This window comes from Passer montanus, unplaced genomic scaffold (assembly GCF_014805655.1).
Source record: "Passer montanus isolate IOZ18808 unplaced genomic scaffold, ASM1480565v1 scaffold23, whole genome shotgun sequence".
In the NCBI taxonomy this organism is placed as follows: Eukaryota; Metazoa; Chordata; class Aves; order Passeriformes; family Passeridae; genus Passer; species Passer montanus.
This window is the reverse complement of record NW_024366926.1, coordinates 1,559,065-1,584,920: the sequence shown is the minus strand read 5'-3', so window position 1 is coordinate 1,584,920 and position 25,856 is coordinate 1,559,065. Positions and strand designations below refer to the sequence as shown.

Below are 25,856 nucleotides of genomic sequence, written 5' to 3'. Positions count from 1 at the left end.
TCAGGCACACCCACGTCTTCAGGCCCATCTCAGCACAAACAAAGAGAACTTACAGCAAAATCTAAATAATATATGTAATATTTTTGGCCAAAGCACTGTCCTGTGATCACACTGAGCTGGTATTTTCTATTAAAGCAGGATTTTCACATGCAAGAACTTGCCATGGTCTCCTTTCAAGATTATGTTGGCTTCCAGTTTCTTTTCCCCTCTATCAACTTGGCCAGGAAGCCCAAAGTAATCAAATTCCTCAGTGCCCTTCCATTTGACAGCCTCCTCTTCCCCTGACATTCAGAAATGCTGAGGGGGGAGGTATTTTGAGCTGCACCAAATGTGTAGCTGGAAATGCCAAGCGAAACACTGCTGTAATTCTGATGTGTGATGCACAAAGACCTTTGCTTTGGGAGATGTTTCAAAATTAAACACAGTGGCCAGGCTAACTCATAACTGTTTATTGTAAATCACTCAAGAGTTTACACATCATTAATGGCAAAAGAACACTTTTAAAACACCTGCTGGATGAAAGACAGAATAAAGACAACTCTTTTATATTATATGGCATCATTTGAAAAACAAGAAACAGAACAAAAAAGAAACCATTTTATTTTTTTCCCCCACTTTTGCATCTTTCCTGAAAATATCTGGGCCTGAGTCTCAGTTATCTTGAGATCCCTGCCTTGCCCAGGGTGTGGGGCTGTGTGTCTGGGAAGCAGGCACTCCCTCTCCGAGGGGCAAGGCAGTGACATTCTTTATAAATGAAAATCATGCCCTCTATCTTCAAAAGTGCTCCAGTGCTGACAGTATAAAGCCTCTCTCCTGCACTGGCTAACATCTAACACAAAGGGCTACATGTCCCATTAAATCCACATGCCTTTTTTTTTAAAGAAATTTTTCCTTTTTTTTTTTCTTTTTTTCCTTTTTTAATTTTTTTTTTTAAGTTAAGCAAGGCAACTGTTAAAATTCAGAAGCTACATAACTGTCTTTATATTTTGCTCAGAAACCAATGGATGTTGCATGCAGTTGAAATATTAGTACAGTCTCTGACTTAGATAAAGGTCAGTCTTCTAAGACCCACTAGTCAAAGGCAGAAAAAGAAATTAAGAGGCCTCTTGTGTAAAAGGAGCTAAAATATGCATGCATCGATGGCCATGACTGATTAGAATATGACTCAGGTCTCCAAACATTGAAACCAAAGCTTTATTTGGCTTAAGACATGGTTGAGCTCTATACATTTACAATTACAATGTATATGTAACAACAAAGGAACCATCTCAATATAGCATCAGTTGGTATTTTGGCCTGTATAAAGACTAATCTTCAACACAAAAGCCTGCTCAGCAATAAATGGTTTTCATATTTAGCAAAGACAGCAGTGCACTGGGCTGGCTAACAGGGCTAACAAAAGAAGAAAGCAGGTTTCCAAACTAACATCTAACTAAACTGAGGGTGATTTTCCCCCTTGGACATACTGTTTTTCATCAGTGGTGTTACTGTCCTTTCCGTGAGTATGCAGCTGACACAGCACACTGGGCCCTGCCCCATCCCCCCGAAAGATGCACCTCAAAAGCTTACTGGATTAGCAGTAGGAACAAAAATCTCCCCTAACTGCACTTGGAAAGGACAGCTAGTTCCTTCAACCTGCCAACATTTACCATGAACAAGCAAATTACAACAAATCTCAGACATGAACTACAGCGACTAAAATCAAATCCCTCTCCCGCTTAACTGCAATATTAAATAATATATAACATTTTTACACTTAATAGTCTTAAGTTCGGACATAAGACAGCTAATAAGGAAAGGAAAAAAAAAAGGCTGTGGCTGAATCAATTCCTGGGGAACTAATTCAGCCCAACCCATCCGAAACAAAAAAATAATTCTACCCAGAGGTAAATCCACCACAGGCACGGGGTTGCGCGCACACCCAGCCAGCCACGCGGACAGCAGCGCAGCGTCACTCCTCAGGCACTGCCATCTCCAGTCCTTTCCTTGCGAGCCTGGATCATCTCCTTCGGAGCCTGCTTGCGGTCAGTGACCAACCCCAGCCAAAACATGAAGTCAATGAACCAGGTGGTGGGGTTGAACTTCAGGCCCAGCTCACTGGCTGAGTAGTCAAACGGGAAGGTGTGGTGGTAGTTGTGGAAACCCTCACCTGGAAAACAGAGAGGGAGTTTAGAGACCACATGGCTGGCACTTTTGTCAACACAGGAACAGGCTCAGGCGGGACACTCCAACACCCATTGCCCAATTCTTTCTTCTGTTGGAGGTTATGCTCCTCCCCAGTAAGAAGAGGCATGTCCCATGCCTTATGCTCAGGGAAGAAAACCAGAAGTGCTCCAAGAGGGGAGAGACACAACTGAGTCAGAAGTGGGGTCCCTCACTTCTGCTGCACTATCTGCTGAGCTGAGCTTGCTGCTGGGTGATAACACCTCCCTTCCCAGAGACCACACGGTGTTATTTCAGCATGGGCACCATCAGTAAAACACAGGCACCTTCCTCCAGGATGCTGAAGCTCTGGCCTCCTCCAAACCCTGGCTCCAGGGTGTCCAGCTGCAGGCACCGAGTCCCCACCAGGGTGAAGGAGGATGGGACATCACCCTGAGCTGGCAGAGCTGTGCCCAGGGCTTTAGCACTCACCGATGGCTCCCAGGGTGACCAGGGTGTTCTGCCTGGGGTTGATGTTCTTGTCGTAGGGGCGGTTGCCGTACATGTGGGCAGCACTGTTGACCAGCCAGGTGACGTTCAGGGAGATGGTGTAGCGCAGGATGGAGGCCAGGAAGTAGGCGTTCCACAGGCTCTCGCCCCACAGGTACCACGGCACCACGGTGGGGATCACGAAACACATCAGCACAACTGAGCTCTTGTAATACCTGCGGGTGTTATGAGGGGAAAAGGAATGCAAAGTAAGACCCATCTTGTTCATCCCCCTATGACAGGCTTAAAACAGACCTCTGCTTTTGTTGAGTTTTCTGGAAGGGATGAGGAAAAATAGAGTTTGGATTTATTAGACAGTCATTAAAACTCTGCATTCCCTGAAAGTCTTTCGAACAGGAAGAACTGTAATTTTTATTTGACAAAAGCTTTCAATTAAGATCCACAGAGGACTGGAAAAATGCTAATATTAGCAGTATTTTTGAAAGGAAAGAAGTTTGCGTGAACACAGTTCTCATCTGTAACACATGAGCTAGTTTTGATCATTTTGTGCGTGAAATAAATCAACCTCTTGCCTTGCAAGTTCTTTGCTTGATGTATTTTGTTGTTGTTTGGAGGCTGTGCCTCACATCCTGGGCTCCAGAAGAAGATCTGCAGCTCTACTGCAACACCAGCCACGGTGCAGAGGGCATTCCTCAGCTTTCTCACACACAGAGAATTTTCACAATTCTCACTCACCTGAGCTAAGGTCCTCCAAGCAAACAAGTTCCCTTTCTTTGCTCCACCAAAGATAACAAGTAATTTCCCACTCATCTGACTGACTTCTGGTAAGGTCAGAAGTCTGACCGTATCAGACTCTCATCAGTTCAAGGCCAGGATTTAAGTAGAGCTGGAGGAGAAAAATACTTTCCACTCCAGAAAACTCCTTCAAAGTTCAAAGCTTCTACCACTCTGGGGATATAGAATAAAATATGAGAACAGCTTATCAGGCACCAATTAAAAATATCCTGCCAGATGGAAGCAGCCCAGACCAAGGTCTTTGATGAAGACATGAAATCTCCCATCTGAACAAGCATCAGAGTACATTGTCTTCCTCTGACTGAAACATCTACCTTGGAGTGAGAAACCTCCTCACCTGGAGTGCAGGGAAATCAATGCCTCAACACATGCCTGGGGAACACCCCTGCCTTCACCACACGAAAACTTTGTCATGGAGACATTTCACCTGTGAGCTCCTCTCTCACATCACTTGCAGGACTATTGCTCCCTGATTCACAGAGAGTAGGTTTTTCTGTCAGTCGTGCCTGGAGCACTGCTATGATTTCAACTGAAGTGATGTAGTCTGACTGAGTGGTGCCTCATCCACAACTCAGCAGCACCACTAAATTCAGCAAAGCTAACAATTTGGCCTTAAAACAAAACCTGACAAGAAGGATTTATTATGATTCTTAGTGATTTATTATGATTCTTAGTGCCTGCTATTTTTTCCATGCTGTCAAAAAAACCCCAACACTGCAACCCTGTAGAAAGGAGAAACCCAAATTCTGGGTAAGGGACTAAGTCCTAAATCCAAATCCACAGCAAAGGAATTTGCTAAGACAACTTTCCTGCAGAAAACACACTTCTTCACCAGAAAACCTTTGCAGCATGACCAAAGCAGTAAAGCCTGCTTCTCGTGGGATGCTGTTGTTGGAAAAGGTAATAGCCAAGAGGAGCTGCAGCAAACTGCAAGGAAGCTGTTGCAAAAAGGCACTGCCAACTGAAGAACCAGTGACAGCAACCATACATGGAGGAATATATTCCTCAGTCCTGGAAGATTTCCATTAAAAGGGTAATTTTTCTGCCTTAGAGAAATCTGTATGCTAGCAGAAAAAACCTCTAATTTTTAGACTTAACTGACTGCTCCCCTCACTCAGAAAATACACAGAAATGGCCTTAAGCAGTTTTCCAAAGTGCCTAGATGAAATGCTTGCAAGCAGAAAGTCTTCTTGTGCCTAAAACTCACATAGAGCATAAAGGATGTTGCTCAATTCCCAGCACCCACAGACTGTGTAGCAAACTGAGCTAGCACTGTGCTAATTCCCAGTGCAGATAATTAATTCTGCATAGAATGGCAGTCTTGGGAGAGGTGGCACTTGGTCTGCACTGGCCCAGGGGTGCCAGAAATGACTCTGCAGAGTGAAATGTGCACTTCTGTGTTAAGGCAATTAGTGATTGCAGAGTTTGCTCCTGTGATCAAAGAAGGCCAAGATCTGAGCAACTTCTGCCACAGCTGTTTTCATAACCAGTTCTGGCTTTTCGGGAAAGCAGAGGCTCAAGGACAGGGCTCACTGCTTGTGCCACAGAGGACAGTCAGCAAGTGTCAGCCACATGGGAACAGTGGGGCCAGAGGAAAGGCATCCCAGCACCTGCAGTCACGGTGGCAGGGATATCTCAGGGAAGAGAAGAAGGGAAAGACAAAAACAAGGAATGAGCCACAGCCAGACTGCCAGGCGGGAGGATCTCTCCACACCCACCTCACAGCAGGGCCCGGCGCTGGCACTTACTTTCTCTGGAACCTGACGACAGGGTCATCGAGCAGGTCAGTGAAATCCAGTTTCCTGCCCTTCTCGATGACGTCGCGGTGCTTGCGCACGAAGAGCCAGCCGATGTGGGAGAAGAAGAAGCCCCGGCGGGCGTTGTGCGGGTCCGCGTCCGTCTCCGAGTACTTGTGGTGCACGCGGTGGTCTCGGCTCCACTCGTAGATGTCGTTCTGCTCAAAAATTACAGTGGGATCAGAGGAGAGGGGCCAGGCACTGCCAGGACCTCCAGTCCTCCCACACATGGTAACAGCAGCAAGCACCTCTCTGACGCTCCTCAAAAAAGTTTGTTGGGAGTTACCATCATCCATGCTAAAACCATGTTTTAAAACCATGTCAGTCAACATGGAAAACCATGTTGACTAAAACTTATGGGAGTCACCATCATCAGTGTGCCCTGGGTGTCTGAGAATGGGCTGCAGGGACTGGGTACATACATGTTTACACTGTTATTTTAAGACTGTGCTATGGGGAACCTTGTATATTTATTTTCAGTGGACTACTGTACAGAGGCTCTCAGTTCTGGCATCCTCTTTCTCAGCTGGTTGCAGCTGGTGCCCTCCAGGCACAAACACAGCCCTGAAAATGGGACAGAGCTTGTGGATCACTACAACCACTGTGGTGAACAACACGACACTGAAATGCCCTATGGCTGTAAATGGAATCATGTGGACTGCAGGGAGGAAGGGCTGGACCACAATTTCACACTTGGATCCATAAAGAGAGACTTTCTGAGTTCACTCAGCCAAAGGGTTTTCAGCCTCCCAGTTTGCTCTGCAGGATGCCCAGGCTGGATGCACTGGACCAAACTGATGGCTTTTGCAGTGGTGCTGAGCTATTAGTGCAGGGCATCGTAAGCACACTCAGCACTTGGAAACCTCAGGCCACACACTCATCTATGAATTTAGATACTCAACACCAAAATGTGGAAATGTCAGTTAATGCCCAGATCCACAGAAGGGCAAACTGTAATCAGAGAGCTCTTAGCAGAGGTTGCTAGTTCCATCTCTGCACAGTCAGAAGCAGAAATACTCAAGGAAGGAAAGGCCTGGGTTACTTTTAGGAACAGCACCCACAACCACCAACCACAGCAGCTTTGCTCCCAGTAGAACTGAGCAAACTGATCGCAGTGTCTCTGAACTAAGAACAGGACACCACCCATCTGGGCACTGAGTACACCACAGGACACAGCAAGCACAGGATAATGAAACTGTGTGTACCTATATTTTGTGGGGCAAGACCCCTGTGCTGAAAGCATTGCAGAAATAAACACTGCTCTTTCTTCCAGCTATCAACGTTTGAGAGAAAGCACTGAGGGGACTCTGGAACAACTGCAAAGAGCAGCTAAAGGATCCAGCTCAAATGGCTTCTTGTCCAATTTCAGCTTTGCAAAAATGCTCTCTGTCTGCAAGAGCACACCAGGAACAAGTGAGGAGTGAGAGCCCCAGAAAGATGTCAGCTCCACTACATTCAGTTATGCTTAGCCCTTTCCTGTTGCCATGTAGTGTACACAGTGATGCTGGGAGCGGGCTGGGGATGAGGGGGACATTTTTCTGCAGCACTGACGCTTCTAAGCCACTGAGAGGAGGCAGCAAAGGAGGCAGCCCCTTGCCAGTGCTCCAGTGTACTGCACCTGAACTATCTCACTGCAAAAATGAGAAAACAAAGTAAACTGCAAAAAAGCAAAGGAAGTCACCCACGTCCTCAGCGAGAACAAGGTGAGACCTCTACCTTCCTACAGAGAAATCAAAAGGAATGAAGACCTCTACACTGCTTCAAGTGGCTTCAGCGGGAATATCCATATGACTGGAAAATGCCAACATTAAGTAACTTAAAAATAAAACAGGGTTATGCAAGCAGCACACTTAGAAAAGGTCTTCTTTCTTAACCAGAAATAATTTTTCAAGTGAGACTATTGATCAGTTTTTCACAAGAGCACTTGATAAAGTCATTTGTGGGACAGCAGATAACCAGGAAAAGCAATGATAATGTGAGAAATTAACTTGGCTTTTCACGCCACAGCAAATGCCTGCAGAGCTGGTAAAAAAAAAACAAAAAACCATGATTCCCCAGATGAAAGGGTTAGGAAGCTGTGAAACAACTGAACTGCATCTAATTAAAACCACAAAAGCTAAGAGGAAATAAAGGCCTGAGGCCAGAACTGTTGACAATAAATACACCACGAACTGGAGCACAGCATGTGTAAATACTCTGACCATATTATTAGCAACCATTTTTCAAGAACACATCACTTTTGATCAAGTTTTGGGTAAACACAGGGGTAAAATCCCTTCTAAAGCAGAGAGCAACAGCATCATGCTGTGACAGTGATGCAGCCAGGAGGTTTCATTAGCAGATCCCTTAACAAAGCTGCAGACTGAAATGTGCCAATGGCCTGGGCTGTGTGACAGTCTCCTTGTGCTGACAGATTTCCACACCACCCCTCCTGCTGTGTCCAGCACAAACACAGATTGTGCCACAGAGATGACACCAGCACAGCCCAGCTGAGGTGCAGGAATTTAAATGCTGGGAGATCAATAAGGCAGGTATTACCTATGTCTGAAACAGACAAGTGACAGCAAGAACAGTCTTTCAAAGTTATGAGAGCTTCACTTTAGATGGAGAGAAGAAAGATGAGCTGATCACAAAAAAAATCCACACAGCAAAAGTGGCTGCATCTGATGGTATTCCAGAGGAGGTACAGCATGTCACAGCCCAGGCAGCATCAAGCTAAAACTCTACAGCAGTTTCCTTCCCCTGCCCTTCAACAACTCTGAATGTTTCCTCCATATTTAGCATCCAGGGATGCTGTATGCATCTCCAGTGCTACCTCTTTCTCCCACAGCCAACGTGAAGGAGATGGACCAGAAAACTCATCACTCACTGTCTGTTTGTGGTGGTAGAAACAGCCTTTACAAGCAGTGGATGTCATGGTAATTAGGAGCTGGCTTCAGATTTAGAGTGGGTAATTTGGCCTTTTATCTTATTTCTGATATGAAGGGCACAAAGGTGGCTTGAAGCTACTTTGAAGTACTTCCCTGCCTCAGAATCCCAGTGTCCTCAGACAAAAGCAGTGATGAGTACAATGCAGCTGAGAGTGAAATCCATAGCAACAGGGGAGCAGAATGCAATGAAATCCCTGTGTGCAGGCTCACTGCAAACAGCTCTGCACATTCATTTAAATTACTTGTGAAAGATAAGATTGGCTGTGTAACAGGGAGACAGTACCAGGGGCCTCTCAAAACTCCAAACAGTTGTTTAACACATTGAGCAAAGGGCTTGTGAAGCTCTCCAAGGAACCAAGTAGCAGATGGAAAAGGGTTCAGAATAAAGAAAGGCTGTAGTCAAAATGGACACATTTCCATTTTCAGGCAAAAGCATTGTGCCCTTTGTAATGTGTAGAGGGGCTAACTAATTAATTCTTTCCATCTTAGAAAAAACCAAAGATGATAAATGACAAGTACAGAGGTAGATAAAGGGACTCTCTTCATTCTCTGTCAAGACAAATGAACAAAAATTCAACCAACCAGACTGAAAGGAAAAAGATGAAAAATTAGGGCACAAAACATAAACGGCACTCAGTGCCACAAGGGGTTATGGCAGCCAAGCTCAATAAGTTTAATTTTAGTACAGGTAAGTTTAATTTTAGTGCAGGTTCCTATCTCTATCCTTGCCAGCCAGAGGAGGAACCAAATTCACACTGAGAAGATCCTGGTTCAGGGCTAACTCCTACAACCAGCTGGGTGTTACACAAGTGTTTCTGTGGTCTAGGACTGCCTATCAGCAAGTACAGAGCTAGTAACACACTTCTTCACAAACGTATTTGAATTTGGCTGGTGAAAAACGCTGCATAAAACAGAGATAAATTAAGAATGTGGAAGGGTGCCTGCTCTCCTTTCTGGGCACAGTCTCCAACTGCCTGGCTGAACAGACTCTTGGTTACACAGACACATTTGCATCAAGTTGGCCCTTATAAAAGTCTCCACGTTGTCCTGTGAAGTGTGGGGCATGAGCATCAGCTGCTGGGGTGCTGAGCCTCTGATTTGGTCACGTTCAGCTTAGTCCTTATGCAATTATTGCTCCTGGTCTGCCTAGTGCACATTGTTATGTGGGTGGGGAGAGTGGCTTTGTATCCCCTGAGCCAGCAGCATGTGTTACAGCAAATAAAAGTCTTTCTGCCAGTTTTTTTTTTTCTTTCTTCTGCTGTCTCTAAGCTGAAGGGATCCCTGCACAGCAGAGAGAGCTGAACAAGCAACACTAGCTCACCTGGAAAGCCATGGAGTTAGCTGCAGCCAGAAAGATCCTCAAAGGCAGCTTGGCTTTGTAGGAGCGGTGGCTCCACAGGCGATGCGCGCCGGCTGTCACGCCCAGAGCCGTCATCAGGAAACAGAAATACGCTGAAAGACACAAAGGCAAAACGCAGGGTCTGCCACGGGGCCAAGTGACATTACTTGTGCTCTCTGTGGTGTGAAGATGCTCCTTGCCCTGCCTGCCAACGCCTGCAGGGTGGCTCAGGAGGCTGGGCAGACAGGTCAGGCTCTCAGCCCACCTCTGCCTCCCAGACTCTTTGTCTGAAGAGGACAGGCTTATTTTGCATGTGTAAAATTAAAACAAAAGCAGTTCAAACATTAAAGGACAATTTCAAATCGATTTACACCATCTGCAGCAATGTGTTGTTTAGCCAGGGCTCCCTGCCACCCTACAAACACAGACATGTTTTGGTTAAAAGAGACTATTTCCAATACCCAAGCAGAGTTACCAGAACAAATAGGGAAAATGAGATCCCCAAAAAGGGGTTTTGTATTGTGTCTGGACAAGAGTCTGTCCATGAGGGAACCCTGTTAGACAGGCAGTGGCTTGACAGGTATTCACAGTCTGCTTTTCTTGGTATGTAATGTAAAACATTTTCCTTTGCAAAAAGAAAACAAATGTATATGTAGGTGTGTGTCTACTGTGTCCCTCTATGAACTCCCAGCTCACAGTGCTTGAAATTGCAGCATCTGAGAGAAAATAGAATGGAAAGATATTTGGGAAAATAACAGCAACCATATTTCATGTTGATTGTCACCCCTGCAGACTGAAGAAGCAAATGGACTTTTTCCACTCTGCTGGTGGATCCATCAAAAACATATTTACCCAAACTGCTTGCCATTATGTCTATGGCCAAAATCCCTGTCATCTCCTGTCAGCAAACCAAAGCCTTTCTCACAAGATGTAGCAGACAACTGGAGTCAGAATGACTTCAGAAAGATCTTTACTGGAGTCCCAGTAAAGATTATGCCTCTTTAAAACCTGCTTTGGGTGCCATCACTGAAGAGACAATTCTGATTTTCAGCAGGCTGAGTGCTCATGGTACTCCCAGAAAAGGCTCATTTGTGCAGTTATGCTGAGTCCATTGAAGTCTGTAATGAAATTAAAATTTCTACTTACCTGAAAAGAGATACAGGAATGAATTAAAATCATGCATTCTCTCTGCACATTACCTATAGACACTGCTGAATTTACACATTTCTCTAAGATCAGTGAAAATGCTGGCATCACAACTCCTCACACTCCAATCTCCACATCAGAGTTCCACTTCTTGCATATGCCTTGTTAGAGCAAGGATTTGGACTTCTATGAAATTAGGGAAAACCTATCCTACCATTTGCTGTGTGTGATGTTGAGCTGTGCAGAAACATCACTAAATAAAGCCTTCCAAATCACTCAAATTGTGGGAACAGATCTGTGACACACAGAATACTGACATTATCCAGCTAACATAAAAATATTGAGGTTAGAGTCCTGAATCATTACAAGAACATATTTTCTGTGGGCTTTATGACTGGTTAACCTCCTGCTAGTCATGGGCTGAAATCTCCCATCTTCAGCAGTTTATTTGCTTCCCTTAAAGTACAAGGGGGCTTTTCTCCCACTTCAAAGCAACAAATCATTTAATTGACCAAGTGCCTCTCAAAGGCACCCATCCATCTTAATCATGAATGATTGCTTAAGAATGAAAGATAAATTAAGGTAAAAGTAAAGGTAAGGTAAAGTGAGAGATGTGACATTAGGGTTGATTTCACCTCCCTTCTCTGTCCTGTGTAAGAAGAAGGCTGTGTGGTAGCTAACAGACCATATGGAATATCTGCACTGAACACAATCAGGGACAAGCCTCTCTGGCCCTTTCCAGCCCCCCAGGGACTTGCCAGCCCCAGCCCACTCCTGCAGTGCTCAAGTGATCAAGGAAACAGCCGGGGCTCATACCCACGCACCATGCCTATTTTTTGGCTTTGCAGAGGAGGAATCACAAGAGCAGGAATCTTCCCAATATAAATCCCGAGGGCTGAAACATCCCCAGAAACAAACAAACAAAATTACTCAGGAGGTTCAGTGTCAGAGCAGAAAAAAATCCTGTCAGACAAATGCACTGCTTGGTGATAGCAAGTTTTGTGATTCTTACAGCAATTAAAGTGCCTGAAAATAATATTTTACCACTAATTCCCAATGTATAAATAGCCAAGATGACAAATATTTGCCATGTAAGGAACAGGTCTCAAGCTCTCCTTTGCAGAATAATTAGGATCTCAAACCAAAAATCAGACTACCAACCATTTGATTATATATTAATGATGCACAGCTACAGTTCCTGTATGAGAAGATACTGCTTGCTTACCTGTCCCATTTTTGGAGATAGGAGTGTGTGTAGGGGGTGAACATGTCAGTGAAGCACAGAAGGACTGCAACTGAAAACACCCTCTCAGAAATGTAGCTAAACGGGTTTCCCAAGTAATAAAGAGTAAATAATATTTATGGCAGAAAAAAAGGGTAAAAAATAAAGCCACAGGAAAAGTACCAATTAACAACCTGGAATTCAAACATTTCATGCTATATTTCTTTTAAATTTAGTGGAATGCCTAATGTACAAAGAGGAAATTTGTAAAATAGCCAGATGTGTCCTCTGCATGTTCTGTTAAGGTCTAGACAGGAGCATTTCTGATCAGTTCACTCGACAGAGCACAGCATAAGCAAAACAATTCAGAACTGGAGCAGAGGGAGAACCACTTAAAAGAGGGAACAAGGAGGAAGAGAGGGAAGAGAAAACAGCAGGTAAACCTGTGCAGAAGGACAAAAGAGAGACCCAGAGCACGGGGACAGGGAGAGGATGCAAGAGAGACAGGACACATGAGGTTAAAGTACCGTGGAGGCAGGGAGCTGTTGGGTTGCTAGGCTTCCAATACACTGTGCCCGTGCACAGATGCTATTTATGGGAACTTGCCAGAATCAATAGGCAGAAGATTTTTATTCAACATTCTTATTAATGACCTGAAACAAAGGCAAACAGCATACTAATTACAACAGTGGATGATGCTATATTTGGAGCAGCAGTGAGAGAGCTAAAAAAACACAGGAAGGATGCATGCAGGAAGAGGGAAAGAAGGGCTCAAAGTAAAGACAAAGCAAAGTAATGTGGTTGAGGGGCAGTAATTGGAGACAGAGATCTGTGATGAGGATGAGAAGCTTGGGGAAGCAGAAGCCTGAAAGGAAGATCTCCCAACAGTTCATAAAATATTCCCAGTGGGCCGTATGATAAGGCAGCATGACACCAGTATGATTTTGAACAGCAGGCACAGAGGTATCATCTCACTGTCAGACAGAAGCAATGAAAACCACACCAGGTAAATAATTTAAAAATGGATGGCAAATCAACAACATCAAACATTTGAGCCACCTTTTTCAGAACAACTCATTATGCCCATGTCTGGATTTCCAGAAAAGCTTTACTAAGCCCAGTAACCATCTTAGTGGTTGCTTAAATTGGAGCAGATCTCACCCCCCGCAAATTTCAATTCTGTTGTATGCTAAATATCAAAATTAGAACTTCTTCTGTTTCTGAAACCTGAAACCACACTAGAAAGATATGTATTTATTGTTGGTGAATCCAGCACATTAGAGATTGATTTTGACTTTTATCTCGTTATTAAAAAAAACCAAATCAACCAAAAGAAGATGCTCAGTAAACATTGGATTCACTCTGCATATCTGAACAGATAATTCTTGCTCCTGAAAGTGAGGGGATGACTGGCCATCCTTGTTCAGCACAGATGAAGATGTGCTATCCCACAGGAGACACTGTGGGACAGCAACTATCCACACGTTACCAATGTCAAACATAACCCAGTTGGATGGAGCAAATCACAGTAATCTCAGAGGGACCATACCTCAGACAGGAAAACAGGAGCAGTGAAACAAAATCAACTGCACCTTCACAATAGCACTACTGTCAACACACAAACCATCTTTAAAACACAGAATAATGTCACACAGCTGTTCCCATGGGGTGGCAGCACACGGAGCCTGGCACCAGCTCACACCGGTGGCTCTGATCTCTGTGCATGGATGGCAGGGACAGGAGGGACAGCAGGGCTGGAGCAGGGAAGGGATCAGCTCTTGACAGACTCACTGCAGGCATCTCTCTCCCATGTGGCTCCCAGTTCCTTCAGAGGGACTTGAACAACCACAGCAAGGTTGTTCTCTGAGCCTGGCACATGCCTGCAGAGCCACCATCCTCACAGTTTGCTCTCTCTGAGGTGTTCCAAACACAGAGCCACCACAGCCCTACTTTCTGAACACACTTTGGGAGTGGGCAACTTCTGTGAAGCTTTGAGCTGCTTTGCATGTCACAGCATGTAAGAAACTTTTTTCTGGTCCTGGAGCAGATTTGGTTTTAAGTCAAGTGATGACACATCTTACATCAGCCAGGACTAGGTCATATTACATCAATGCCAGCAAGCAGGGAAGAAATTCCCAGCCTCTCCAGTACCAACAACGGGGAAAAACATGTGGGGGAAAGTGCTCATCCCTTCAAACAAGAGAGATGGCAGGCCTTGTGAGATCAGAGTAGTGGCTCACTTAGCCACATATGTTCTTCTGACAGGGGTAAAGGGAGTTGCTATGCAGAGGAGACTGAGTAGAAGAATTAAAAAATTAATTTAAAAGAAAAAAAAAAAAGAAAACAACACAGGCCAGCTATTGTTGCACTAGCACTGCCTGCACACTTCAAGTGGTGTGGACTTCAAGATGTGACATTTTGCACAGAGAGTACATGAAAAGTAATTACCAAGGCAAGTAATTACTGGAGGCTGTCCCAGAATTGTTATCACACTTGCTCTGACCAGGAGGGTGACAGACTTTGGGTCAGGATAGCCACCAAGGGTCAGGGCCTTGCTTTTATGTCTTGTTCTGATATAAAAGCAGAATTTATGTCTGATATTCAGCCCCATTCACTCCTGTGCTGGCTGCTGCCAACCCCCTGATGCAAAGGCCTGCTCAGAACCAACCCACAGCATTATTTTGTACGTGCTCAGGGAGCTGCTCCTTCAGCGGTGTCTGCACCCTCCAGCTGCTATTTTGGAAAACCTCTGCTCTTCTACTGCCATCTTTTTGGGGACAGCTTCAGAAGCACACAGCACTCTGCTCTGATGGAGGTCCCACTGCTGGGTGGGACACTCCTAACACTGGTTAGCTTAGAAGGTCTGACAAATTCCCAGGCCCAGCCTGAAGTTACATTCAGAAAAAGCTTTTTTACAAACACACTCTGTGTCCAGCAGCTCAAGGATCAGCAGGCAAGAACCCATGGATACAGGAAGGAGTACTTTCATCTGATGTGAATTCTAATCACATTAATGGTAAAGGAAGCACATCTTTTGCTTGGGGAATTCAAATTAACAAATGCAAGGGCTGTGCTTCACCTGTAGACATCTGTTACCTCTTCAACAAGAGGGCAGCTGGAGACAGCTGACCTTAAAATGCTGTTCATGGAGAAGACATCTAGTGACATGACACTATTTGGTGGAAATTCTCTCTCCACAGTAGCCAGCAAAGTCTCAAGCAAGCTGCTGAGAAATTTTCATCTTAGGCCGTTTTTCTCTCCTGCATGTAAAAGGATAACACAAATTGACTCACTTGTACAATAAAAAACTATTTGAGGATTAAAAATTACAGGAATGGACATGAAACTTTTGTCTGTTTCCACACTAGCATCCACCTGTGCTTATTCAATCAGATAAAAATTGCTTGTTAGGGAATTTTACTAACCAAATGAGTCAAACTCAAAATCTTCCATTATGCTGCAAGAACTGCATGAGACATACAACACCAAGTTGCTCAAGCACAAACATGCAAAACTGACTGACTGCCATAAATATGTAACACTCCTGTAACTTCCAGTGGTGATTTTTTTCCTTTCTAAAAATTAAATTACATTTGTATATCCTGTGTGTGCCTTCTCCTCCTCACTTGGGTTTTGCTGTTTTTCAGTGGCAGATTTAGGACCAGTATCACCAAACCAGGGAAAGTACTTCCAGTAGTGCTGAGTGATGCCTAACTTCATTCCCTCTGAAATTCAGGGCAGCACTGCCACCCATTTCCGCAGCTGTACCATGCCTGGTCTCTTCTGAACTCCTAAGAGATCCTCCACTTCACTACACACACAGATGTAGAAGACTCTTTTCTGATTCAACATCAGGGCTCAGACCACAAATGCAGCTGACAATTTTGTGGTGTCTCGTATGGTCTTTTATGTTTTCATTAGATAATGTCAAGTTTGGGGATACACTTTCTTAAAATGCCATGTCTGACCTCAGAATGGAAAGTTTTCCTACCCCAAATCAGGGCGGCAGTCTTTCCAAACACCTCAGTTAAAAATGCTGGTTGATGTCACACACTGCACCAGTGGGAGGGCCAGGGTCACCATGCAGCATTCTTAGATGTAGATTAGATATCAAGACCCCAGTACAGATCTCTATGTGAAAATCCAGGGAAACCTTGGAGATCTCTTCCTCCACAGCAAAGAGACACCAGGCAGCAGTAACATATCATTTAACTTGCAGCATCCTACTAAAAAAAAAGCCTTATTTCCTGACCTGGAACTACATTTATTAAGGAGGAAGAAATTTTCACTGTAGTCCCTGAATTGCTGCCAAGAAGCGATGTTGAATTAGTGCTCTGGCCCTGGGGTCTCTGGGAAGGAAACACTGCTCTGCTAGCCAACCCTCTGCTCACTGAGCCCTGCTAACTATCAAAGGCTGGCATCCAAAGCTCCTTGGGCTGGATTCAAGTGAGCAAATGAGAATTAAAAAGCACTGGCGTGCAGCAGCACCAATTCCCTGGGCCACCCACCATTCGGGTCAAGCCAGCTCTCACGGGGAGCCGTGCTTCCCTGTGGAGAGCAAACATGCAAAATCCCAGGCCAGAAAGTTTCATCTAAAATTAGATCTACAACATCCTCTGAGCTACTCTAAATTGAGCCAAGAGAGACAGAGATAAGAGGAAGCACATCAAAGGCAAAGGGGAAGCAGAGTTTCAGAGCTGAAGAGAAGATGGTTTCTGATGATGCCCTGCTCCTGCCCCTCTGTACTGTGGTGGAGCTCCAGGAGAAGCCATCTATCACATCCCCTTGGCCCTGCCACCACCAGCTCATGAAATCCAGGCTGTCTCTGCCTGGATGCACATGCCTGCGTGTGCATTTTCAGGAACATTCCCCAGAGCCAGCACTTTTGGCTGAGTATACAAAAGACTTTATTCCAGTTGGAATAGCAGAAATGTTCATATTGACAGCTGCAGCCAATGTGACATAAATAAAGCCAATAGAGCAATGGAAATCGTGGCTGACAGTGAGTATTCCAACTAATGCTAGAACTCCCCTAGGAAGGAAATACAGATTCCCTGAACTCACCAGCAGCTGAAGATTGCCTTAAGATGTCGAACAGCTTGCATTTATTTTTAGATCAAAAGAGAAAGCTGGAAGATGCTTTGGATTCTCTGAAATTTTTGATGCCTATGTGTAGCCTGTCTCAGCTCAGCTGGGCCCTGCGTCATCACAAAACCACGGGCAGATTTCACTGCTCTCCTAGTGACCTCACTGCTGTCCTCAATCCGCACACTGACTTGGGCTCTGGTGGGGTTTAAGTGCTCTATAAATGCCAAGACAGAATAAATGCCAATTCTACCTCTTTTTTTCAGGGACAGAGTAAAAAAATAGCATGGTTAAGCCATTAGCACAGCACCCCAGAGCCTTGCGTTCAGCAGGCAGCTCTGCCTTGAGGAAGAAGGTTTAGTTATTATCATGTAATTGCTTAACATCCCTGTCCAAAGGCAAAGCTTACCCTGTGCAGAACCAGGTACATGACAGGGAAATGCCCTGCTCTGACCCAGTGCCCTCCCCATGACCACCAAAGCAGAGATCTCAGGGTTTGACTTTTCAGGACTTCACAGTCCAGATGATATTTCCTTCTGTCTCACTGCACCTTGCCTAGTTGTTTTGTGTCTGATCCACTTGTATGCTATCAGCTGCTGTACCTTTCCTCCCCCTTCCAAAACCAAACAGAGCTCAGAGCAAAACCTGTTGCAAAAAAATGGTCTCTTCCAACTTTCTCTGCTGGCAGTTTTAGCCTCAGAGCTGGGCTGCAAGGGCTAAACCTCATTAAAATCAGAAGGCCCCTGAACCCAACAGGTCAGTTAGCCAGAGCTGTCAGGTTGGAGGATGGTGCCAGGCAGAGGAACAGACCTGTGTGGGCAGGAGGATGCTCCCCGGGGGCACTCACCAGATGATTGCTCCCCACACTGCCCCAGTGACTCCTCACTGTGTCCCTTCAGCACAAACAGCCCTGCCCCAGCCCAGCTCTGCTCCTCCAGTGAGCTCTAGATCTCAGAACATCATCTGAGACACCACTGTCCAAAAATGTCTTGAGAAAGATCCTCCAGAAATCTCCTGCTGTTGAGGACCAAGAGGGATGGCAGGCACACGATTCCCCATGCCAGCACCACAAACAGCCTTCCCCTCTGTTTCACATCAGCTTTGCTTTACTTAGCACAGTAATTGTTAATGTTTCACTCTCCAGTGGGGCAGCACATTTTATTGTTAGCTTACATTGTAAAAATAAAATCTGACTACAAGAAATTGCTTGGCTTACATGGTAACATCAGTGTTAGTTACAAGTGCAGCTGTGACTGCAGGGAGGGTAGGTGGAGTGGCAGAGATGAGGAGCCACACTAAATTCAGTGCAGTAAGCCCCTTGAGACTTCTCCTGCTGAGAAGTCCATCCTGACTCATCCACTGAAACTCCTCAGAGGCTGTATTCTGCCATCCCCACCTGCACACGTAACCAAAGATAAAAAGCTAGAGCCAGAAATCCCTGATGACTCCCAGAGCTGCCTGCACCAGCTCAGGGACTGGAGGCCCATGGCTAAAGAAGGCACTTCATGCTTTTGTGGCCTTTGGCTGGGCTTTTGTGTGTTTGCCACAGCCAGCTCTGGGGTGCCAACAAACCTTCCCTTCAAGGGGCTGCTTCACAGGGATGCCTCTCCCAAGCCCACAATATCAGGGGGCAGCCCAAATGCCAACAACCATGCCAAACTCAGACAGGGATTTCTATCTTGGCTGGATCCAGCTGTCATCTCTGTCCTCATCACACAGATCAAAGGGAGGTTCTTGTGGCTTGGCTGGTCAGAGCAGCCCAGCAGTGCTTTGTGCTGGGTGAACATCCCAATATCAAGCACACACAGTTTTATTGCTCACTCATCCACCCCCACTGCAGGAACTCCTCAGGAGTGCCTTGAACCCACTCCTGGAAGCAACAAGACCAAAGGACCATCACACACACCCAGGGCTCAGCACACACATGGCATTTTTTCCCTATTCCTGGGCTCACAGTGACCAGGTGACACGAAGCACACAGGACAGAGAGAAACAACACAGGAGCACCACCAATGCACTGGGGAAGAAATCAGGATAAGGAACAAAAACACATACTTACAGCTGAACACTGGGACAGACAAGGCCTTAAGGAACCACCTCCAGCAACAGTTAAACAAGAGAGGAGTGAACATTGGGGAAGGGAAAACATCCAACAGGCAGGAGTGTCCTCAATAGGAGATAATTTCAGAGCAGAATTCTGGAACAGACCCAGGGACACTCTGTGACTGTATCCATCCGTACCTATTCCATGAACAGGCTGCCCAGGGAAGTGGTGGAGTCTCCATCCCTGGGTGGATTCAAAAGATGCACAGCTATGGTACTTAGGGACACAGTTTAGTTGTGGACTTGGCAGTGTAGGCTAGTGGCTGGTTTTGATGATCTCAGAGGTCTTTTCCAACCCAAGCGATTCTGTTATGCTTTTCTATCTGTGCACCATGTGAGGGCATGTTCCAGTTTTATCAGGGAGACAGAGCTCAGTCCATTCCCAGAAATGTTACAGCCACCCCCAGATCTCGGGCTCATGCCATTTTCAAGGAGAGAAACAGTGAGAGAAGACTTTGTTCTTCTCAGAGATGATGGGAGTTCAGCTCTTGATGCCAGGAGGGAGAAAGAAGCCAAGAATTTGGCTATTAAGAGTGACAGCTGTATAACTATGCTTTCAAATGGGCCAGGGGAGGAAAAGCCAGTCCAAAACCTCTCTGGAGACAAGGAGGGCTATTCCCCTGGGCAGGTGGGCACCTCAGAGATGCAATTAACATTTGGATGCTTGCCCTCCTCTCCACTCATTATCTAGTGGACCAGCTCCTGTCTTGAACGGCTGAAAGCTTGGTGGAGCTGGGGGCTGATAGACCACAAGGCCAACCTCCTGTATTCCACAGAAACCCCCCAGAGCTCTCTGCTCTGCTCTCTGCTCATGGCTGGGACTGTTCTGGGAGCCAGCAAACAGGAGATCACCATGGGGATTAAGGTGAAAAAAATTCCTTCTGTTCATTAAGCCTTTCCCACCAAGTATCCAAGATAAATGCATTTGTTCCCTGTTTCTGACCCAAAACGTCACCTACAGAAATCAGCTGAGCACAACCACTGTCCAGGCCACAGGGCAGCATAAGCACTCTCCAGAGTGGCAGCAGGAGTGACAGAGAAGTTTCCATCAAATGTCTCCATTTCACTGGGTGTGAAACAGAGACAGCATTTCCACTCTCCTTCATCCACAGAGGTACCAAGGGGAACTCCCCTGGGGCTAGGATAATGTCTCCATTTCACTGGGTGTGAAACAGAGACAGCATTTCCACTCTCCCCTGGGGCTAGGATTTTTTTATTTACAGCTGTCTGGCCGTGCATAGGAATGGTTTGGAACTAAAGCAAGTTAATAACCAGAAAGCCAGCAGGTGGCACTCAAGAATATCCAAGACTCTGGAACCAAACAGGACCAATAAAACTTGGCATCTGCAGTGCACAACAGCAACCTGTGCCTCGATACATAGGCGTGCTGCCTATCAGCAGCCTGAGAAAGAGGCAGTAACCCGAAGTGCTAAGGCCAAAATTGCTTTAATCTCTTTTATTGAAGGGATCCAGGCATCCCAGGCAGGGTCCAGACTCTTGCCTGGGAGCAGCCTGCATCTCAGCAGGGTGCAGCTGGGCAGCACCGCTGCTCTGTCTGTGCTCCCAGACAGACAGACAGCACGGGGGAAAGCTGAGGATAAGCATGGCAAAGGGCCCACCATGGCTAAACAGTAACAATCTGGAGCTCTCAGGAGCCTAAAACATCTCCTAAACGCTGCTAAAACAACAGCAGCAAGCCTCCCTTCCCATTTGAGCACTGTTAGGGCAAGGCCATCCTCCTTGCCAAGCCCAGCAAGGCACAGCAGCGTGGGACATCCACTCCTCCCTCATGCAGCTCTGCCAAACACAGCCAGATGATTTGGGATTTCTGGGTGGCCATGCTTGTGAAGGTTTTTAAAGTTGTTTCAGCAGCCTGAAAAGAAAGGTTTTAAAACAGGTAAACAGCTTAAACTCTTCTGCAGCAGCTCTATTTCTTAAAATTAATCTGGCTACTTCAAGTGCTTCCTCACAAGTCTTCTGCTCATGAGGAAGAAGACTAGAAAAAAAAGTACCTTTTTTCCAAACAAAATCCAAGACAATCACGTGATCCCCCAGATGGAGTCTTTAAGAAATTATCATGAGCCCACCAAAAGAAACTGTGAGCAGCTGTTAGCACAGGGCCCTGAAGTGAAACATGCTGGTACTTCCCTCTGTATAAGGATTTCAGAGTTTTTTAGTTTGCTTTCCTAAATCAAACAGGTAAAACTCACTGAGAATGCCACAGGGTGGACCTGGCTGGAGCAAGGAGGTTTCTGGATAAGAAGCATAATTCAATGGCATGTTACTGTCGTGGGTGACCTCTGGAAGGTGGTGCACCATGTCCAGCCCAAAAGAGGACATCAATGCGCCACAGCCCCAGCTGGCCACCAGCACCTCTTTGCACAAGTTCCTTCCTGGAAAATCTGCATGCTTGGCCAGCCAGCCCCACCAGCAGCGAGCTGCTTGGTTCCTCCTGGGAGGATGGGGATGCCTCCCCTCCAAACCCCTGTGGTGCTGAGCACCAGGGGGAAGGCAGCAGGGTCCTCTCCACTCACCCCCGCACCAAACCACAAGTCAGGCTGGCAAAGAGCAAGGCAAGGGAGCTCCCAGGGAGCCCGGGCTGCCGCAGCAGGGGACATTCCACATCCACTCAGCAGGTTCCATGGCTGTCCCACGGTACAGCCCCGGGCTGCGCAGTGCCTCGCACACACCATCTGCTGCCTCTCGGGTCAAGGCAGCTCCCAGCTCATGGAAAATTTTGACATGAGTAATTTCATTGTTTTTGTTCAGCTTGGACTGAAATCAAATTCCACAGAGACACTGGGATGGCCCTGAAAGCCTATGTTTCAACCAGCTTATCTGTGTACATCCCTTGAAAGATAACCCAATTCCCAGTTCTGCAGCAATCCACATCCCTGGTTCTGCAGCACCCAGAGTGCTGTTTGGGATCCCTCGTGCAGCCCTAGCTCCACGTGGGGTGTGGGAAGCTGCAGCACGGGCCTCGAGGTGCTGGTGCGGGAGGCAGCGGGAACAGAGGAGCACAGATAATCCTGAGTAAACAACCAGCTGAGCCTTCCTTGGCAGCGCTTTCCCATTGTCTATTATGTACAGCTGGACAAATGTCAATAAATTACCAATGGAAATGAGCCCTGCCGAGCAGGCAGCTTGGCTTGAGCAGCTGTTTTCTAGGTGGCACAGTGGCATTTCAGCTCCACTTTGCAATCGCTGCTGCATCAGCTGCCTCCGGGGGTGGGAAGGGAAGGAGGAAAGCAAGCCCCGAACAGAGGGAGGGATTGTACCTGGCCTCCCTCAGGGGAGAACACAATGAGAGGTGTATATCTTGGGGGAGGAGAAGCAAAAAGCCAAGCAGGCAGTGGTGAGTCATGGGAAGCTGTGGCTTCCTGACAGACACCACGGAGGTCACAGTCAGCACTGGCATCCCACTCCCAGCACACTTGTTCCTGCAGCTTATCCATGGGGGAGCAGTGGTGGGGAACACACAGCAAGGGTTTGCACAGGATCACTGAGTGCCAGGAAAGCTTGGGAAGAGAAAGAAAACCACAGAGGGATGCATGGAAGGCTGCAGCTTCTCCATCTGCACCCTTGAGCGTACACACATCCCTGCACTACCTGACACTACTCTCATACCCACCATCCAAGTTTGCCAGCGTGCCAGCCCGGCTCCGAAGGCTGGCTGGCAGCCAGCGCCCACAGAAAGGCAGTCTCACAGCTGATCTGCACAGGGAAGGAGATGTGGAGAACTGGGGAGGGTGAGGGACACGTCTGGTTGACACCTATTCCTCCCAACACAACTTCACCGGTTGGCTCCTTCCACACTGAAACGAGGTGGGTTTGTCAACTTGAGCAAGAGCCACCCTTTTTGATCTACCCTGAGTTGCTCAGAGGGATCTCACAAACAGGTCACAGTGTGACAGCAAGCTAATTTGTCTGACATATTCTGCAGGAGAGTGTGTATTTTCACACTGCTCAGCACCTCTGAGGGGAGCAGAGCTGGCAGCAGCCAGATGTGAGAGAGGCACGCAGTGTCCAGGACAGCTGGAGCCAGCGCTCTCACTCCCTGCTGTGGAGCCCCTGTAAAAACCACCCACCAAACTCCCATAAAAACTCTGTGGTCTGCTCTAGGGTGGCTGTTAAAAATAATTATGTCAAGAAATGAAGGCTCTCACTTTCAGAAGGAAAGGCATTAAGCTGCAAAGTCGCTGAGAACTGTTTATTATGTAGCGTCTGTTTAATCTCCACCAGGAAAAAAATACCTCGGAGGATGGAAGGCTGAATTGGTAATTCCATCCTTTGCCTCTAGCCTCAGGGATTTTTGTAATTAAGCACAGTGAAATCAGAGATGATTTCAAATTGTCTTCTTGGAAAGGCAAAACAGAAAAAGAAAGCCCACCTGCCTGCACACAACAGGACCTAGAAGGGTTGAAAGCAGACCACAGGCTGTGCATTCCAGCCACACAGCTCCCACAGGCTCTCCTGGTCTCCCTGATCGCCCAGCTGTGGCCAAGATAAACTATGAAATCAGCCTGAACACAACCGGGAATAGGGAGGCAAGAGGGGCAGTGCTTACAGAAGGAAACTGTGCAAAACACAACCACCCCACACAAACCTCTTCTGGTCATGAGCAAGCCGGGGGGGATTGTGCAAACCAGGCTGCCAGTCAAATGCAGGTGCCCTCCAGGGACCCAGAAACTGAGGACAGCAACTGACGGAAAGATTAATTTTCCAACTGCAAGCAGCAATGGTGGCAATTTCAGGGAGATTAAGACCGAATATCAAAAGCTGAACCTGTGAAGAAGAGATTTGTGACTTCTCCATAGAGAAGGAATAAGCCTGACTTCTAAAGCATTTAGCTGGGGCTTCTGAAGAGTCACCTCGACAGTAATGATGGCAGCTTAATAAGTCAAATTCCATGCCTGTAAGCTCCTGCAGCAGACACCCTTCTTTGCTCTGTATAAAAGAATCCCAGGCTGCTATATCCTCCACTAACCTCAAAGCAGGGTATTTATCCAAGAAATTGCATCAGCACTCAAGTTTTTACCTTCCTGGCCACCGAGATTTATATGAATCAATATACAGTTCTGCCTGCTGAACAGCGATGCTGACATTCACCATCTATTTGGTCTCACAAACCCTGACAAGCCTTGCACACTACTGCAGTGCTTCTATGTGTAGCATTTTCTCCCGGCATCATTCTTCTGTGGAGAAAAGAGGACCTCACCACTGTAGGATGGAAGAAAAGATGCTGTATTTCTTATTCTCTTCCCCAAACCGAATCCTTGGCTTTTCACAGCGAGCAGGACAGGCGCTGCAAGCCATCTCCCCTCAGAAAGCACAGCCCGGCTTATCGCGTCTGTGCCAGCACCTTATAGCTCTCACTCGACTTTCACATCTTCCCTAACGAAAATTTCTTACCACCTTCCCCAAGAAACAAACGAGGAGCTGATTTTCTACTCCCAACCGGAGCAGAAAACCGTGGGTGTTCGGAAAGTAACACGGAGAAACCAGCAAAGGGGCGGCCAGCGCGTCCTCCCTCAGACCTTTAAACAGAAACACCAGCGCTTGGCTGGGCTTTTTTAACCAAAAAAACCCCTGATAAACGTAACCGGAGGGGGAGCGCCTCCTGTTTCTACAGCAACCGAGGGCCCGGCGCGGCGCCGGCAATGGCATCCCGGGAGCGGCCGGCGGGGGGGCTGGGAACAAAAGCCACCGCGCCGGCCAACAGGGCAGGGACGCGGGGACCCGAGAGGCGCCCGCTGCCCGGGCTCCCGCCGCCGGCCGCCCCCGCCCCACCTGTAGCGCACCCCGGCACTCACCCCAGAGCAGGGTGAGGATGTGCGCCCGCGGCACCAGGCTCAGCGCGTAGACGGCGCCCAGGTGCAGCAGCCCCATGAGCACCATCACGGCGCGCCCCCGCGGCAGCGCGGCCCCGCCGGCCCGCCCGCGGCCCTGCCGCCGCTGCCCGAGACAAAGGCTTCGTGGGGACTCATGCTGGAAGGTCGTGCCACCCAAGTAAAAGCTGCCGCTGCCGCTGGCGCGAGCAGGTGTTGGAGAGGTGCTGGGTAAAGTTTCCTGCCTGGGAGTGCCAAGGTGGGCGCTGAACCCCACGCACAGGCTGGCAGCAGGCTGTGGGCAGCGCACACCCCAGCCGGGAGCTGCCTCGCTTGGTGCTTACCCCGTCCCACCGCGGTGGAGCGGCTTTGGTTTAGCGCTCAGCGGTGGTTTCGGGGGCTGCCGTGCCCTGTGTCCCCCCCGTGCTGCCGTGACATCCCACCGCCAGCTGTGCAGCGGGAGAGAAGGGAGAGAAAGGATCCCGGGGCACCGGGCTGCGGGCTGGGCGCTGTCTGTGGCAGGTTCCCGGAGGAGCGGCAGGCGGAAAGCAGCTCCCGGCTACCAGAGAGGTGCTTCACCTGCCGCGGGCAAGAACATCCTGCGCAAGCAGCACACAGAGGGTTTAAGTCATTAGGTGGGAGCCAGGCACTGATTCCAGATAAAACGCTTGCCTGTGATGCTTTTTTATGTTGGTGCTGAATGCTCCTGGGAGGAATAGAGGGAAGGAGGTGTGCTCCAGCAGCCAGCTGGAGCTGCCACCAGCCCTCCGCCCTGGCTGGGACCAGATTTTCCATGATTTACAGCTTGCCATGTCCTTCACTTGCTGCACCAGGACTGCAGAAAAGGTGATTTAATTTGCCTGCCCTGACCTCCTCCATGTGCCCAAGGTCAACTCTCAGGCTTATTTCAACTGTACCTACTACTGATCTAGTAGATGTCACTCATCTTCCTGTTTGGAC

At 47.4% G+C, this 25,856-nt stretch overlaps 1 protein-coding gene across 1 annotated transcript; it reads right to left on the bottom strand.

Annotated features, from left to right (window-relative positions):
- Positions 1-428: 428 nt before the first annotated feature.
- SCD5 (stearoyl-CoA desaturase 5) lies at positions 429-24,972 on the bottom strand. Its single transcript, XM_039710467.1, has 5 exons — positions 24,882-24,972; positions 9,495-9,625; positions 5,196-5,401; positions 2,635-2,867; positions 429-2,149 (listed from the first exon to the last, which is right to left on the bottom strand). Exons 1-5 carry the CDS (start codon positions 24,964-24,966, stop codon positions 1,959-1,961), a joined length of 846 nt encoding a protein of 281 aa, XP_039566401.1. The 5' UTR covers positions 24,967-24,972; the 3' UTR covers positions 429-1,958.
- Positions 24,973-25,856: the final 884 nt, after the last annotated feature.